Raw genomic sequence first — 14925 nt, forward strand, 5'->3', positions numbered from 1 at the left:
CTTATTTACTTAAGTATTCAGACTCTTTGCTAAGAGTGTCGAAATTGAGGTAAGTTGTATCCTGTTTCTATAGGTCATCCTTGTGATGTCTCTGCAACTTGATTGGAGTCCACCTGTGGTAAATTCAATTGATTGGACATGATTTGGAAATGCACACACCTGTCTATGTAAGATCCCAAAGTTAACCGTGCATGTCAGAGCAAAAAGCCATGAGGTCAAAGGAATTGTCTGTAGAGCTCCGGGACAGAATTGTGTCAAGGCACAGATCTGGGGAAGGGTACCAAAAAAATTCTGCAGCATTGAAGGTCGCCAAGAACACAGTGGCCTCCATCATTCTTAAATGGCAAAAGTTTGGAACCACCAAGACTCATCCTAGAGCTGGCCGCCCGGCCAAACTGAGCAATCCTCTGTGGATATGGGAGAACCTTCCAGAAGGACAACCATCTCTCCAGCACTCTACCAATCAGGCCTTTATGGTAGAGTGGCCAGACATAACTACTCCTCAGTAAAAGGCACATGACAGCTCGCTTGGAGTTTGCCAAAAGGCAACTAAAGGACTCTCAGACCATAAGAAACAAGATTCTCTGGTCTGATGAAACCAAGCTTGAAATCTTTAGCCTGAATGCCAAGCGTAATGTCTGGAGGAGACCTGGTACCATCCATACGGTGAATCATGGTGGTGGCAGCATCATGTTGTGGGGATGTTTTTCAGTGACAGGGACTGGGAGACTAATGAGGATCGAGGGAAAGATGAACGGAGCAAAGAATAGAAAGATCCTTGATGAAAACCTACTCCAGAGCGCTTAGGACCTCAGACTGGTGTGAAGGTTCACCTTCCATTATTACAACTACCCTAAGCACACAGCCAAGACAACCTAGGAGTGGCTTCGGGACACGTCTCGGAATGTCCTTGAGTTGCCCAGCCAGATTCCAGACTTGAACCCGATCGAACATCTCTGGAGAGACCTGGAAATAAATTCAGCAAAAAAAAGGAATGTCCCATTTTCAGGACCCTGTCTTTCAAAGATAATTTGTAAAAATCCAAATAACTTCACAGATCTTCATTGTAAAGGGTTTAAACACTGTTTCCCATGCTTGTTCAATGAACCATAAAAAATGAATAAACATGCACCTGTGGAACAGTCGTTAAGACCCTCACAGCTTACAGATGGTAGGCAATTAACGTCACAGTTATAAAAACTTAGGACACTAAAGAGGCCTTTCTACTGACTCTGAAAAACACCAGAAGAAAGATGCCCAAGGTCCCTGCTCATCTGCGTGAACGTGCCTTAGGCATGCTGCAAGGAGGCATGAGGATTGCAGATGTGGCCAGGGCAATAACCTGCAATGTCCGTACTGTGAGATACCTAAGACAGCGCTACAGGGAGACAGGACGGAGAGCTGTTGCCATCGTCCTCGCAGTGGCAGACCATGTGTAACAACACCTGCACGGGATCGGTACATCCGAACATCACACCTGAGGGACAGGTACAGGATGGCAACAATAACTGCCCGAGTTACACCAGGAATTCACAAAAAATGCTCTTCACTGACGAGTCGTGGTTTTGTCTCACCAGGGGTGATGGTCGGGTTTCACGTTTATCGTTGAAAGAATGAGCCTTACACCGAGACCTGTACAGGGTCAATTTGGAGGTGGAGGGTCCGTCATGGTCTGGGGTGGTGTGTCACAACATCACCGGACTGAGCTTGTTGTCATTGCAGGCAATATTAACGCTGCACGTTACAGGGAAGACATCCTCCTCCCTCATGTGCTACCCTTCCTGCAGGCTCATCCTGACATGACCCTCCAGCATGACAATGCCACCAGCCATACTGCTTGTTCTTTGTGTGATTTCCTGCAAGACAGGTATGTCAGTGTTCTGCCATGGCCAGCGAAGAGCCCGGATCTCAATCCCATTGAGCACGTCTGGGACTTGTTGGATCAGAGGGTGAGGGCTAGGGCCATTCTCCCCAGAAATGTCCGAGAACTTGCAGGTGCGTTGGTGGAAGAGTGGGGTAACATCTCACAGCAAGAACTCACACCCCCCCTTTGTTCAGTGACAAATTATTACATTTCTGTTTGTCACATCTGTGGAACTTGTTCAGTTTATGTCTCAGTTGTTGAATCTTGTTATGTAGCAGAAAAGTAGCTGCCATTAATTTTGTTTGACCTTTTGTTCTATTGACATTTCCTTGTATATATATATATCCATAAAAAAATATGCTGATCCATGATTTCGACTGGTAAAATATGATAAAATATGTCAATCTCTTCCTGACACGTTCATTTTCATTAAGACAGTCAAGATCGAATTTCAATATTGAAACAATGTTGCAAAAGTCGAGAGACAGACAGCAACATTTGTACAAACCCCTGTTGTTGCAAACAAAATGTTAGGCTAGAAGCAAGGCGAAATAATGTCTAGATACTTTTTACAGTGGAGATCAAGTTAATGATTTCAAGATGATTATTTTGAGTCAGGTTTATCATGCTAAACTGTTTTTTTAGTTTGGCCTAGAACGCTTCTCAACCAATCGCAATGCTTGTTTTGACCAACCCGCTGTAGAACATGTATTGGCATATTTATGTTATTGAAAGCCTATTCGTGAAGTGCGCGTGTGCAATAAGTCAATTCGCCCTTGCACTCCTACTAAACAACGCCATTTTTTGGAAACTTTGGCAAAGGGTATAGTCTACCAAACTTAGTCCACTCTGTTCGCAATAGATTTTAGTTTTGGGAACATAAAACTGTATTGTGATCAAATATTTCATCAATGAGAGCATTTGCAGAATGTCGGCCAAAATTCCATCTCGTTCCATCTTCTCCCACTGCCGGCAACTGGGCTTCCCCTCACCGCCATATTTGGTAGTAAGGGGACGCCAGGCGGATGCTTCACAGTTATACATCCGGTGAAATGTCTTTATCATTGTTCTCATCTATGAGGTTAATGGCTAGCTTAATAGTATGTGTTGGGAAGGAGGATGTGTTTGACTGCGTGTCATGACATAGCTTTTTAGCCCATACGTAGATCGTTAACTACTACGGTGTTAGCTACAAGAACGGAAGTTGGCTAAAAGTTGTGCATTTAGCCTCCTCCTGCCTGGGTGAGTGAGTTGGTCTTTGGCTAACGTTAGCTAGATGGCCGCTAGCTACTACGTTAAAACTAGGTAGCAAATAGTGGGAGTAGTGGCTAGACTACCTACGGTGGATTTGATGGTATCTATCCTGATTTGCAAACTGTTGCCGATCTAGAAACGCTGGCCTGTTAGCTACACAATCAGCCACATGGACAGCTAGCTGTCGATTTAGCAAGCAGGCTAGTGTGATGAACCAGAATTGCAACACAGTGGACCTGTCTCTTAATTTCAGTAACGTAGCTACAGCCAAAATGTTAAGTTAATTGTAGGAAGCACAATGTTGTTAGCTAGCTCATAGCTAACTCCATAACTGTTGGCTTCTAGCTAAGTTAGCAGCTATCAAAATGACTGGGGGAAGAGGTCTGAAGACAGATGTTTGTGGAGTGTTCAGGAAACTGTTCTAGAAAATATTAGATCAAATACTTCTCAGATACAGGAGCTTGTAAATTCAATTAGACTTTATTACAAAAGTAACAGAAGCTGAGCAATTCCATGGAAAAACGGCCTCATTCTTAGTGCTGGGCTTTTATACAGTTTTACCCTTTCATAACATTGTCACTCCACTTTACGAATCATGTTGTCTTACTTAGTTTCCATTCTCTTATTGGTTCAGATATTGGGGCATAGATTATATTGGGGGTGTGACATGCATACCCCTTAGCTAATGTTCCTGTCCAAAGGTCTTTACAAGTTCAGGCTGATGTTGTCTGTGTGATTAACTCATGTGTGTGTCCAGTAGCCTTCACCAGATCAGATATGGGCCAGACCAGTCACGTCTTGTTAGTTTACCTTGCCTCATCTACACAGATTCTGCTTACGTTTTGTTTGTACATGTCCAATGGTGAATTCGATGTTGATCCAGCTTTGTACACTCACATGGACTTCAGCCTTCATTCTGCTTACACATGTCTAATATTTAAACTTATATCAATGTATTATTTATACTTCAAAGAGAACAGTATAGGTACTGAGAATCATCAGATGACTGGAAAATCTCCTACAAAACACATATAGCTAGCTAGTGTGGTTTGATGATGGGACGTTAAGGTTTAACCATATTGCCAATGCTCATTGGTAATAAATACACAAAGCCAGACGTCCCTGGTGTTTTTCATACACATGTAACTAGTTAACTACTCTGTAAACTGTTCATTTGTACAATGAAAGTTGGGTGGAGAATAGAGTGGAGTGAAATCTGTTCATCACATGATCACCAAGTTGGCACGCATGCAGTGGACTATGGCAATTTGTTCAGCTAAGTGGTGTTTACATTTAGGGCAGAGCCAACAAGAGGTCTGAAAAGGTGTAACCATTATATCTTGAGGACAGCAATGGTGAGAGATTTTGTTTCTTGTAGAATGTATGCATGTTCCTTTTCTGGGTGTTTGACAATGGTATGATATTTGGGTTGTCTTACTACTGTATAACATGATACAGAATAGTCAACTGTCATCTTACTCTATAAACAGTGAGTGTCCTCAAGGATTTAACAATATTCTGGAATTCTAAAACCGCAGTGAGGGCCACGGAATTGTTGAACAACTGAATTTTATACAACACCGCATTCCAGCCGGTGTCTATACCACAAATTACCTCCGGCTAAGTCTGTGAGTTAAAGTGCCATTTTACTGTTCCATCTCACTGCCCAATCCACTGTCTCATCAGCCCAGCCAGGCAATTTATAAACTTGATCTCCACTATAAAAAGCATCTAGACATTATCACATTTTATTTTAGACTAACATTTAGTTTTCAACAGCGGAGATTTGTATTAACCTTGTATTGCTGTAATGATCGAGACAGACAAGCAGACAGCGTTTCTTAGCCAGTCAATCATGAATCAACTGGCATAATTTTAATGGATATATACAAAGAAATGAAAATAAGTCAAAACGAAGTGCAGGTAGTTTGCAGTCTTTCCAGCTTCAGTTTGAAGGGATTGTGTTAGCTAGCTCCTCTGAACAACAGTTTCTTGACGAGTGAGCACATTTTCTATGCCAGGTGAAATCGCGCCTTCATCATTAGCTCATTGTTATGGATGTATCCAAATATACGTGTATGATAGCCTATTTATGGTATCAGAATTGTGATGGTATCAGAAATAACTACCCTGCCCAGTACAATGGTCGGCAGGGTAACCTGGTGGTTAGAGCTTTGGACTAGTAACCGAAAGGTTGCAAGTTCGAATCCCCGAGCTGACAAGGTACAAATCTGTCGTTCTGCCCCTGAACAGGCAGTTAACCCACTGTTCCTAGGCCGTCATTGAAAATAAGAATTTGTTCTTAACTGACTTGCCTAGTAAAATAAAGGTTAAATAAAATAAAAATGGTGAAATATGTGTTCTGCTACAAGCATCTATCCCTCTGTCTATTCTTCGTTAACTAGGCTAGATCGAAAAATCATTATACATATCCTCAGATGTTTCATGAAACTTGAACTATATCATCAATTTGTAACAGGCGATAGAATTTTAAAACAGTTGTTTTGTAGTAATCCCGCTAGATGCTGCTCATGAGTCAAACTTGCAATTGGTCTCTAAACAGCTCATTGCACAGACATTGGCTACCTGGAGCCAGAATCAAACATGTTTTTGTCTTTTTCGCTACAAATGTGAAACTTCACAATTCATTATTTTAATGGCAATGCGTGTCTTGAATAAAATTGAGATGGAAGTGATCCATCAACCATGGCTTTATGGAAGATAAAAGTACAACATTAAAATGCAAACACATGTCTGTAAATTATATGCAATTCTATGGGATGATGACGGCTGAAAATATCTTTAATAAGACCTTTTTCCATTTCTGTGCCCTCCTGTAGATGTTAGAGCTGTGATGGTGGTGTGTCCCCTGCCTTCATTGTGACTCGTGTCCACCACCTTCCTCTCCCTGCCCAGTGTGTGTGCCACCATTTCACCATGACCCTGCATCTTCTCCTCGTCCTGTCCCCTGTCCTTGGGCTCCTGGTGCTACCTTGTCTGTCATCCCATGTGGCCAGCCAGTTCAGCATTGTGGCCAGCCAGACAATGACAGAGCAAACCCATTGCTCTGAAGCATGTAAGTTTTTAATCAGAAAATCCTCAAATCAGGTGTGTTGCCACAGGTGAAAAGTGAAAACACACATAAATACTTTATCTTTGCTCCAATTCTATTTGACTGAAAACATATCAAATATGTTCTGGTTGTGGAATGTACACCAGTCCACTAAAGCTCACCAATGTTTGATACATTGTCTTACTACTTCTCGTATAAACGTTAGTCACTCATAACCTGAAGGAAGCTCTTCTAGAAAAAGATAAGCTGCATGCATGCTACCTACCTACCTACATCTCAAAGCTTACCTCTTGGATAAAGCAGGAACACTGCCGATATGGGAGTAGCCATAATGTTATTTTTTTCCCCCCCAAATCACATCTTTCTACTGAAGGACATATAATTTCAAAGCAACCATGTGTTTCAGATTTAAGATGAAAGAGATTCTTAGGCCTTGCTGTGTTGTGTATGTGCTTGGCGCTGCTTTGGAGAGCCTTACCCCATGAGTGTGAAGGCTGCATTTACATAGACAGCCAAATTCAATGTATTTTTTTCCATTAATTTGTCTTTTGCCCAATCACATCTCTTTAAATCAGATATTTTTTGGATCTTATTGTTCAAAAGACCAATTAATGGGGAAAAAAGATCTGAATTGGGCTGCCTGTGTAAACGCAGCCTTTGTCATGACAGGTTCTTTAAATTAGATCTTACAATACTTTTTGCTGCACTACCTGAGTCTGGTCAGATATATGCAGCAAATGCATCGCTACATATAACCCAAAGGCAGTTATCTCCATGGGAGGAGTTAGTTGTAACTGGCCCAGCCTTCTTCCAGTTACACCACATGATCCACCCTAAACACGCGACAGGGTTTCCGAGAGGCAATGTGGGTTTGAAAAGTAGTAGGGCATGAAAACAAGGTCGCCATTACCATCTGGAAGCATGTAATGTGTGGTATGACAGAGAGCTATAAATACATAATCATTTAGCATTCCAGCTTAGAGACCTGTATGTTTGGGACACGTCATGCCCCTAGCATAGGGTGACCCCCTAGTAACTTAAGAGGAAGGGGAGTGAGGGGCCGTCTGCAACATTGATATTCTTACCCCCTCTCCCTGCTTTCCTCAACTTCCAACTCTCCACACTCTTTTCCCGTCCCATTTGGAACAGCTGGGGAATCATTAAAAACACAAAGCATCTGGCCTTCCAGTTAGTTTGCCATCACTGACCAGGAATGGCTCTCTAGGACAAACTTTTTTTCCTCTCTCTTCTTGCTCGATCATCATTTCACCTGAAGTTTTTAACCACAAAGGAGTTTTGATTCCTCGGCGCCTAGCAGCAGCTTTAAAATAAAGCAGGAGAGGAGACAGACTTAAGGTCGCACAACTCGCTCTGCCTCCTCTCACATTGACTCCCCGGTGGGGCCGGCTCCTCTCCTCGGTGCAGGCCCAGGGCCGCCTCCGCTCTTCTGCTTTTCCCCACCTGTTATCCTCATCAGTAGGTCTGCTCTGCAGTGGGAAGAGAGCCATCAGGCGTGCACGGCTGGATGTTGAGGCAGAGGTGTGTAACTGAGAGGATAGCTCCAGCACACGAGTTTGGAAGGGATCAAAGGAGGCGTAAACAGGCCTGTTTTTCTCCCATCTGTTTCTGTAATGGATCCCAGATCTCCTGATAAACACGGACGGTGGTTGCTGAGACTGTTTTTACTCTATTTTTCAGTACTACTCTTATTTCATTCCACGCTGACAACCCTAGTCCCTGTGGTGAACATTTTTAAGAGAATTCCCAGGGGTTTTTGCGGCAACTTTTTGGGAGATATGTTTGGATAACTCCTGAAGTGTTATTTGTTGACCAGCTATATTTATGTTGCCTGCATAACTATGCTCTTGGTATGTTCCATTCTTCAGTCTTGAGTTAATATACGGTACCAGTCAAAAGTTTAGACAAGCTTACTCATTCCAGGGTTTTTCTTTATTGACTATTTTCAACATTGTAGAATAATACTGAAGACATCAAAACTATGAAATAATACAAATGGAATCATGTAGTAACCAAAAAAGTATAATTGAGATTCTTCAAAGTAACCAGTCTTTGCTTTGATGACAGCTTTGCACACTCTTGGCATTCTCTCAACCAGCTTCATGAGGTAGTCACCTGGAATGCATTTGGAATTTCTTTCCTTAATGCGTTTGAGCCAATCAGTTGTGTTGTCAAGGTAGGGTTGGTATACAAAAGATAGCTGTATTTGGTAAAAGACCAAGTCCATATTATGGCAAGAACAACTTAAATAAGCAAAGAGGAATGACAAGTCCATCATTACTTTAAGACATGGTCAGTCAATACGGAACATTTGAAGAACTTTGAACGTTTCTTCAATTGCAGGAGCAAAAACCACCGAGCGCTATGATGAAACTGGCTCTCATGAGAACCGCCACATGAAAGGAAGACCCAGAGTTACCTCTGCTGCAGAGGATAAGTTTATTAGTTACCAGTTTTGTAGTGATTCATATGTTGATGATGTAAATAATATTTGCTGGTCTGGTGTGTGATGAGGAGCAACCAGACGCTGCACACGACTCACTTATGAAACCACTTATTCCAGTTACTAATTAGCACGCACCCATTTAAGAAAATTACTGTAAAAACTGTTAAATCCCCTTGTATTGATGAGGAATTGAAAAATTGTATGGTTGTGAGGTATGAGGCAAAAGGTATGGCAATTAAGTCTGGCAGCCCAACTGATTGGCAAACGTACTGCAAATTGAGAAACCATGTGACTAAACTACATTTATAAAGAAACTACATTATGAAAGAATGAATGATAGTAAAAGCTTTGGGGCACCTTCAATTAAATTTAGGGGGAGGGGGGGCTAACTTGGCTCCTTCATTCATTGAATCAGATGGCTCATTCATCACAAAGCCCACTGATATTGCAAACTACTTTTATGACTTTTTCATTGGCAAGGTAAGCAAACGTAGGGATGACATGGCAGCAACAAACGCTGACATTACACATCCAAGTATATCGGACCAAATTCTGAATGACAAATGTACTTTTGCATTTTGTAAAGTCAGTGAGGAAGAGGTGAAGAAAAAATTGTCTATCAACAATGACAAGCCACCGGGGTCTGACAATCTGGATGGAAAATTACTGAGGATGATATTACCCCTCCTATTTGCCACATCTTCATTTTAAGCCTACTATAGAGCATGTGCCCTCGGGCCTGGAGGGAAGCAAAAGCAATTCCCCTACCCAAGAATAGTAAAGCCCCCTTTACTGGCTCAAATAGCTGACCAGCTGATCAGCCTGTTACCAACCCTTACTATCTTCTGGGAAAACTTGTTTAACCAGATACAATGCTGTTTCACAGTAAACAAATTGACGACAGAATTTCAGCATGCTTATAGGGGAGGACACTAAACAAGCACAGCACTTACACAAATGACTGATGGAAGGAGAGAAATTGATGATAAAATGATGGGGGGGCTGTCTTGTTAGACTTCAGTGCAGCTTTGGACATTATCGATCATAGTCTGCTGCTGAAAAGACGTATGTGTTATGACTTTACACCCCCTGCTATGATGTGGATAAAGAGTTACTTGTCTAACAGAACACAGAGGGTGTTCTTTAATGGAAGCCTCTCAAATATATTCCAGTTAGATTCAGGAATTCCCCAGGGTAGCTATTTAGGCCCCTTGCTTTTTTAAAAAACTTTATTTTTTATTTTTTTACTAATGACATGCCACTGACTTTGAGTAAAGCCAGAGTGTCTATATATGCGGATGACTCAACACTATACATGTCAGCTACTACAGTGACTGAAATGACTGCAACACTCAACAAAGAGCTGCAGTTAGTTTCAGAGTAGGTAGCAAGGAATAGGTTAGCCCTAAATATTTCTAAAACTTAAAGCATTTTATTTGGAACAAAACACTCACTAAATCTTGTAATAAATAATGTGGTAATTTAGCAAGTTTATGACTGAACTGCTTGGAGTAATCCTAGATTGTAAACTGTCATGGTCAAAGCATATTGATGCAGTAGTAGCAAAGATGGGGACAAGTTTGTCAATAATAATGCTATGCCTTCTTAACGACATCAACAAGGCAGGTCCTACAGGCCCTAGTTTTGTCACACCTTGACTACTGTTCAGTCGTGTGGTCAGGTGCCACAAAAAAGGACTTAAGAAAATTGCAATTGGCTCAGAACAGGGCAGCACGGCTGGCCCTTGGATGTACACAGAGAGCTAATATTAATAATATGCATGTCAATGTCTCCTGGCTGAAAGTCGAGGAGAGATTGACTTCATCACTACTTTTATTTATGAGAGGTATTGACATGTTGAATGCACCGAGCTGTCTGTCTAAACTACTGGCTCACTGCTCGGACACCCTTGCACACCCCACAAGACATGTCACGAGGTCTCTTCACAGTCCCCAAGTCCAGAACAGACTATGAGAGGCACAAAAGAAATCAGCCAAGACATCAGAATTATTTTTGTTGACCTTCACTAGTCTGGTTCATCCTTAGGAGCAATTTCCAAAAGCCTGACGGTACCAGGTTCATCTGTACAAACAATAGTACGCAAGTATAAACACCATGGGACCAGGCGGCCATCATACCGCTCAGGAAGGAGACTCATTCTGTCTCCTAGAGATGAGCGTACTTTGGTGAGAAGTGCAAATCAATCCCAGAACAACAGTAAAGGACCTTGTGAAGATGCTGGAGGAAATTAGTACAAAAGTATCTATATTCACAGTAAAACTAATCCTATATCGACATAGCCCGAAAGGCTGCTCAGCAAGGAAGAAGCCACTGCTCGAAAACCGCCATTAAAAAAAGCCAGACCACAGTTTGCAACTGCACATGGGGGCGAAGATCATACTTATTGGAGAAATGCACTCTGCTCTGAAGAAACAAAAATTGAAATGTTTGGCCATAATGACCATTGTTATTTTTGGAGGAAAAAGGGAGAGGCTTGCAATCCGTGAAGCAAGGGGTGGCAGCATCATGTTGTGGGGGTGCTTTGCTGCAGGAGGGACTGGTGCACTTGACAAAATAGATGGCATCATGAGGAAGGACAATGATGTTGATATATTGAAGCAATTTCAAGACATCAGTCAGGAAGTTAAAGCTTGGTCGCAAATGGGTCTTCCAAATGGACAATGACCCCAAGCATTCTTCCAAAGTTGTGGCAAAATGGCTGAAGGACAACAAAGTCAAGGTATTGGAGTGGCCATCACAAAGCCCTCACCTCAATCCCATAGAAAATGTGTGGGTAGAACTGAAAGTGTGTGTGAGCAAAGAGGCCTACAAACCTGACTCAGTTACACCAGCTCTGTTAGGAGGAATGGGCCAACATTCACCCAACTTATTGTGGGAAGCTTGTGGAAGGCTACCCAAAATGTTTGACCCAAGTTAAACAATTTAAAGGCAATGCTACCAAATACTAATTGAGTGTATGTGAACTTCTGACCCACTGGGAATGTGATGATGGAAGTAAAAGCTGAAATAAACATTCTCTCTACTATTATTCTGACATTTCACATTCTTAAAATAAAGGGGTGATCCTAACTGACCTAAGACAGGGAATTTTTACTAGGATTAAGTGTCAGGAATTGTTAAACTGAGTTTAAATGTATTTGGCTAAGGTGTAAACTTCCGACTTCAACTGTATGTGGTGGAGTAGGGGCCTGAGGGCACACAGTGTGTTGTGAACGTATTGTAATGTTTTTAAAATTGTATAAACTGCCTTAATTTTGCTGTACCCCAGGAAGAGTAGCTGCTGCATTGGGAGGAACTAATGGGGATCCATAATAAATTCAAATACCATTCTCAGAAATTCCAGCCCAAATAAATGCTTCACAGAGTTCAAGTTACAGACTCATCTCAACATCAACTGTTCAGAGGAGACTGCGTGAATCAGGCCTTCATGGCAGAATTGCTGCAAAGAAAGCACTACTAAATGACACCAATAATAAGAAGAGACTTGTTTGGGCCAAGAAACACGGGCAATGGACCTCAGACTGGTGGAAATCGGTCCTTTGGTCTGATGAGTCCAAATTTGAGATATTTAGTTCCAACCGCTGTGTCTTCGTGAGACGCAGAGTAGGTGAACGGATGATCTCCACATGTGTCGCTCCCACCGTGAAGCATGGAGGAGGTGGGGGGGTGCTTTGCTGGTGACACTGTCAGTGATTTTTTTTTAGAATTCAAGGCACACTTAACCAGCATGGCTACCACAGCATTCTGCAGCGATACACCATCCCATCTGGTTTGCACTATTATTATTATTTTTTATTTTTTTGGTCACTACATGATTCCATATGTGTTATTTCATAGTTTTGGTGTCTTCACTATTCTACAATGTAGAAAATAGTCAAACTCATAGGTGTGTCAACGTTTGACAGGTACAATTTCTGGCTTAATATTGGATATGATTTTGACTGAATGTAATTACATTTTTTGTGTGTTTTATTCCACAGGCTCACTCAATATGACATGTGATCATGCGGTCTTTTGGAAAGAGAAGTCCACCTGCTTTTTCTTGACATGTCCAAATTGCACCAACTGTAGCAGTATCTCCGTCGCTGACCTGATAAGGGAACAAGGTGTGTACACAATGCTTGGGTGGAGAATGTTTATTAGCTTCTTATTACCAATATTAATATTTTTTGTTGATTAATCTAGTTACTGAATCTTTTGGTTTCCAAGGGTTGTAAATTAACCATCAATTTTGTGATTGAAATGCATGTCGTGTAATGCCTTTACATTTGTCACAGTATTTTAAATCTGTTTTTCTGCCCCCCAGAAACAGACATCAGTGTTTTTAAGAGAGACGCTATACATGTCACTCAGTCTTCAAGTTCCGTAACTCCGTCAGAAAGCCAACATAAGAACACTACTGCGCATAAATTGACAGTCGGCAATAATGCCAATCAAACTACACAAACCTCTGCCCTCAATGAGGCCGGCTCTACCTCACAGCACAGCGATGCTGGTCAGGCTCCAACTGCTGGAGACTCTCCTGATGTCTTAACTGCATCTACCATGAATGCAGCACCTTTGCCAGCTCTCAAGAATGACACAGCAACTACACTATCTGAGACATCCCACAAGTCAAAGGTCCAAAGTCCAGTAACAACCACAGCCACTTCAGTAAAGCTGGAATCTATTACTGTTATGACTCCACCAGCCATCACACAGATAATGACAATAACGGAATCAGAAACCACAGCAACCACCACTATGACTACTACCACCACAACAGCAATGTCATCTACTACCAATACCACCACAACACAACCAACTACCACCAAAACAACAATACCAACAACTGCCACCACAATAAAAACAACAGCATTACCGTCAACTACCACTCCAAAAACAACCACCACCGCAGACACGCCTACAGATGAGAAGAATCCGTCACCAACCATTCCGGAGGCCCCCAGCTCTCAAGCTACCTCCGGAAATGCCATGGTTCCTTCAACCGCCACTGCTGAGGTCAGCACAAAAAGGCTGGACGAAGACACCAACAGAGCCATTATAGATGTTGTTGCCGGCGAGATTCTGACTCGCCAGTTGGTGGACACAAGCGCTCTATTGGCTGTTCTCTTGTTTGGCCTCCTCTTCTTCCTAGTTACAGTTGTTCTCTTCCTCACACAGGCCTATACGAGCTACAGGAGGAAAGACTACAACCAGGTGGACTATCTCATCAATGGAATGTATTCTGATTCAGGCGTTTAAAAGTGATAGTTGAGTGTTTACATTTCAACATGGTTCGGTTATTTCTATTTTTACATTTTCTTTATCGGAAAGGGTTAATAACATACATGAGTTAAGAGATTGTCAATGTTGCAGCAGCCTTTGCCCTAGTATTGTGTAACATTTCTGTCTTAAAGGTACTCCAGCATACAGAGATTATTCAAATGTAAGTTGCCCCTGCTGTTGTATCACCACATTGGTTTGTTAGTCCTATATTTCTATGTCTTACATTTCTATGCAGATTAGTATTCCACCTCAAACCAATAGGATTATGGCCATAGACTGTTAAATTTAAAAAAAAATGGTGAATATCATTCTGAGTTCTGTGGAAAAGGTTTATTGGTGTAGCTTTATTTACATCTCTGGTATTTCATTTATTGTACATTTTTCACTTGTATGTATCCATTGCTTTGTGTACGTTTTTGTACATTTCTTCATGTTATTTTCCTTTGTTCACGACTTGCATGTTTCCTTTGTTTACCATTCCTGTCCTTGGATTAAGATTGAAGGCCAAAATGATCATTGTAGCACTGAAGCACATTAACGTTAAAGCCAAGGGAATTGTCTAGCCATTTATGAACTCCATTCCATGACGAAGAAGAAGGAACGGTTATATGATAACCAAGAGAGACTTTCCAATGTGGAGGAACTTCTGTCAAGGTTGGAAACGGGTCTGAAGGCCTGTTATGTGCCAATTTAAATCTTACTAATGTGCTATGAGATGTTATTTCCAGTAAAGAAAACAATTAAGAATGAAATGGATTTTTCTTTCAACCCCCCCCCCCCCAAAAAAAGTGATGTAAGGATTAACCAGCGCTTCAGTGAGATGATTTAGTATTCTTTGATTCTCTCAACTCTTGTAAGACCCTTAACATGTCTGCACGACTGTGTATATGCTGTGTTTCAGGGAGAGATTCAATGTGTTTTTAGAAGGGCATATCAATCAGCTGGGGGTGTAACAACAGTAATAGCTTCCTGGGAATATGA

The 14925-nt window shown here is 41.7% G+C and overlaps 1 protein-coding gene across 3 annotated transcripts; it reads left to right on the plus strand.

Annotated features, from left to right (window-relative positions):
• The first annotated feature begins 2927 nt into the window (after positions 1-2927).
• On the plus strand, positions 2928-14696 carry wu:fa25f02 (uncharacterized protein C11orf24). Of its 3 annotated transcripts, XM_029668333.2 has the most exons (5): positions 2928-3106; positions 5959-6194; positions 12657-12782; positions 12983-13677; positions 13840-14696. In XM_029668333.2, exons 2-5 carry the CDS (start codon positions 6056-6058, stop codon positions 13918-13920), a joined length of 1041 nt encoding a protein of 346 aa, XP_029524193.2. In that variant the 5' UTR covers positions 2928-3106; positions 5959-6055; the 3' UTR covers positions 13921-14696. The 3 variants fall into 3 exon arrangements, with proteins under 3 accessions (XP_029524193.2, XP_029524191.2, XP_029524192.2); XM_029668331.2 differs by having other exon boundaries at positions 2929-3106; positions 12983-14696; XM_029668332.2 differs by lacking the exon at positions 2928-3106 and adding an exon at positions 4450-4473 and having other exon boundaries at positions 12983-14696.
• Positions 14697-14925: the final 229 nt, after the last annotated feature.

The sequence above is a fragment of the Oncorhynchus nerka genome, linkage group LG9a (genome assembly GCF_034236695.1).
Source record: "Oncorhynchus nerka isolate Pitt River linkage group LG9a, Oner_Uvic_2.0, whole genome shotgun sequence".
Classification (NCBI taxonomy): domain Eukaryota; kingdom Metazoa; phylum Chordata; class Actinopteri; order Salmoniformes; family Salmonidae; genus Oncorhynchus; species Oncorhynchus nerka.

Excerpts from the sequence above, each read along its gene's own strand:
- wu:fa25f02 (XM_029668331.2), top strand. The coding sequence starts at position 6,056 with ATGACCCTGCATCTTCTCCTCGTCCTGTCCCCTGTCCTTGGGCTCCTG. Across the intron at positions 6,195-12,656 it reads AACCCATTGCTCTGAAGCAT|GCTCACTCAATATGACATGT; the intron begins GTAAGTTTTTAA and ends TTTATTCCACAG. Across the intron at positions 12,783-12,982 it reads TGACCTGATAAGGGAACAAG|AAACAGACATCAGTGTTTTT; the intron begins GTGTGTACACAA and ends TCTGCCCCCCAG.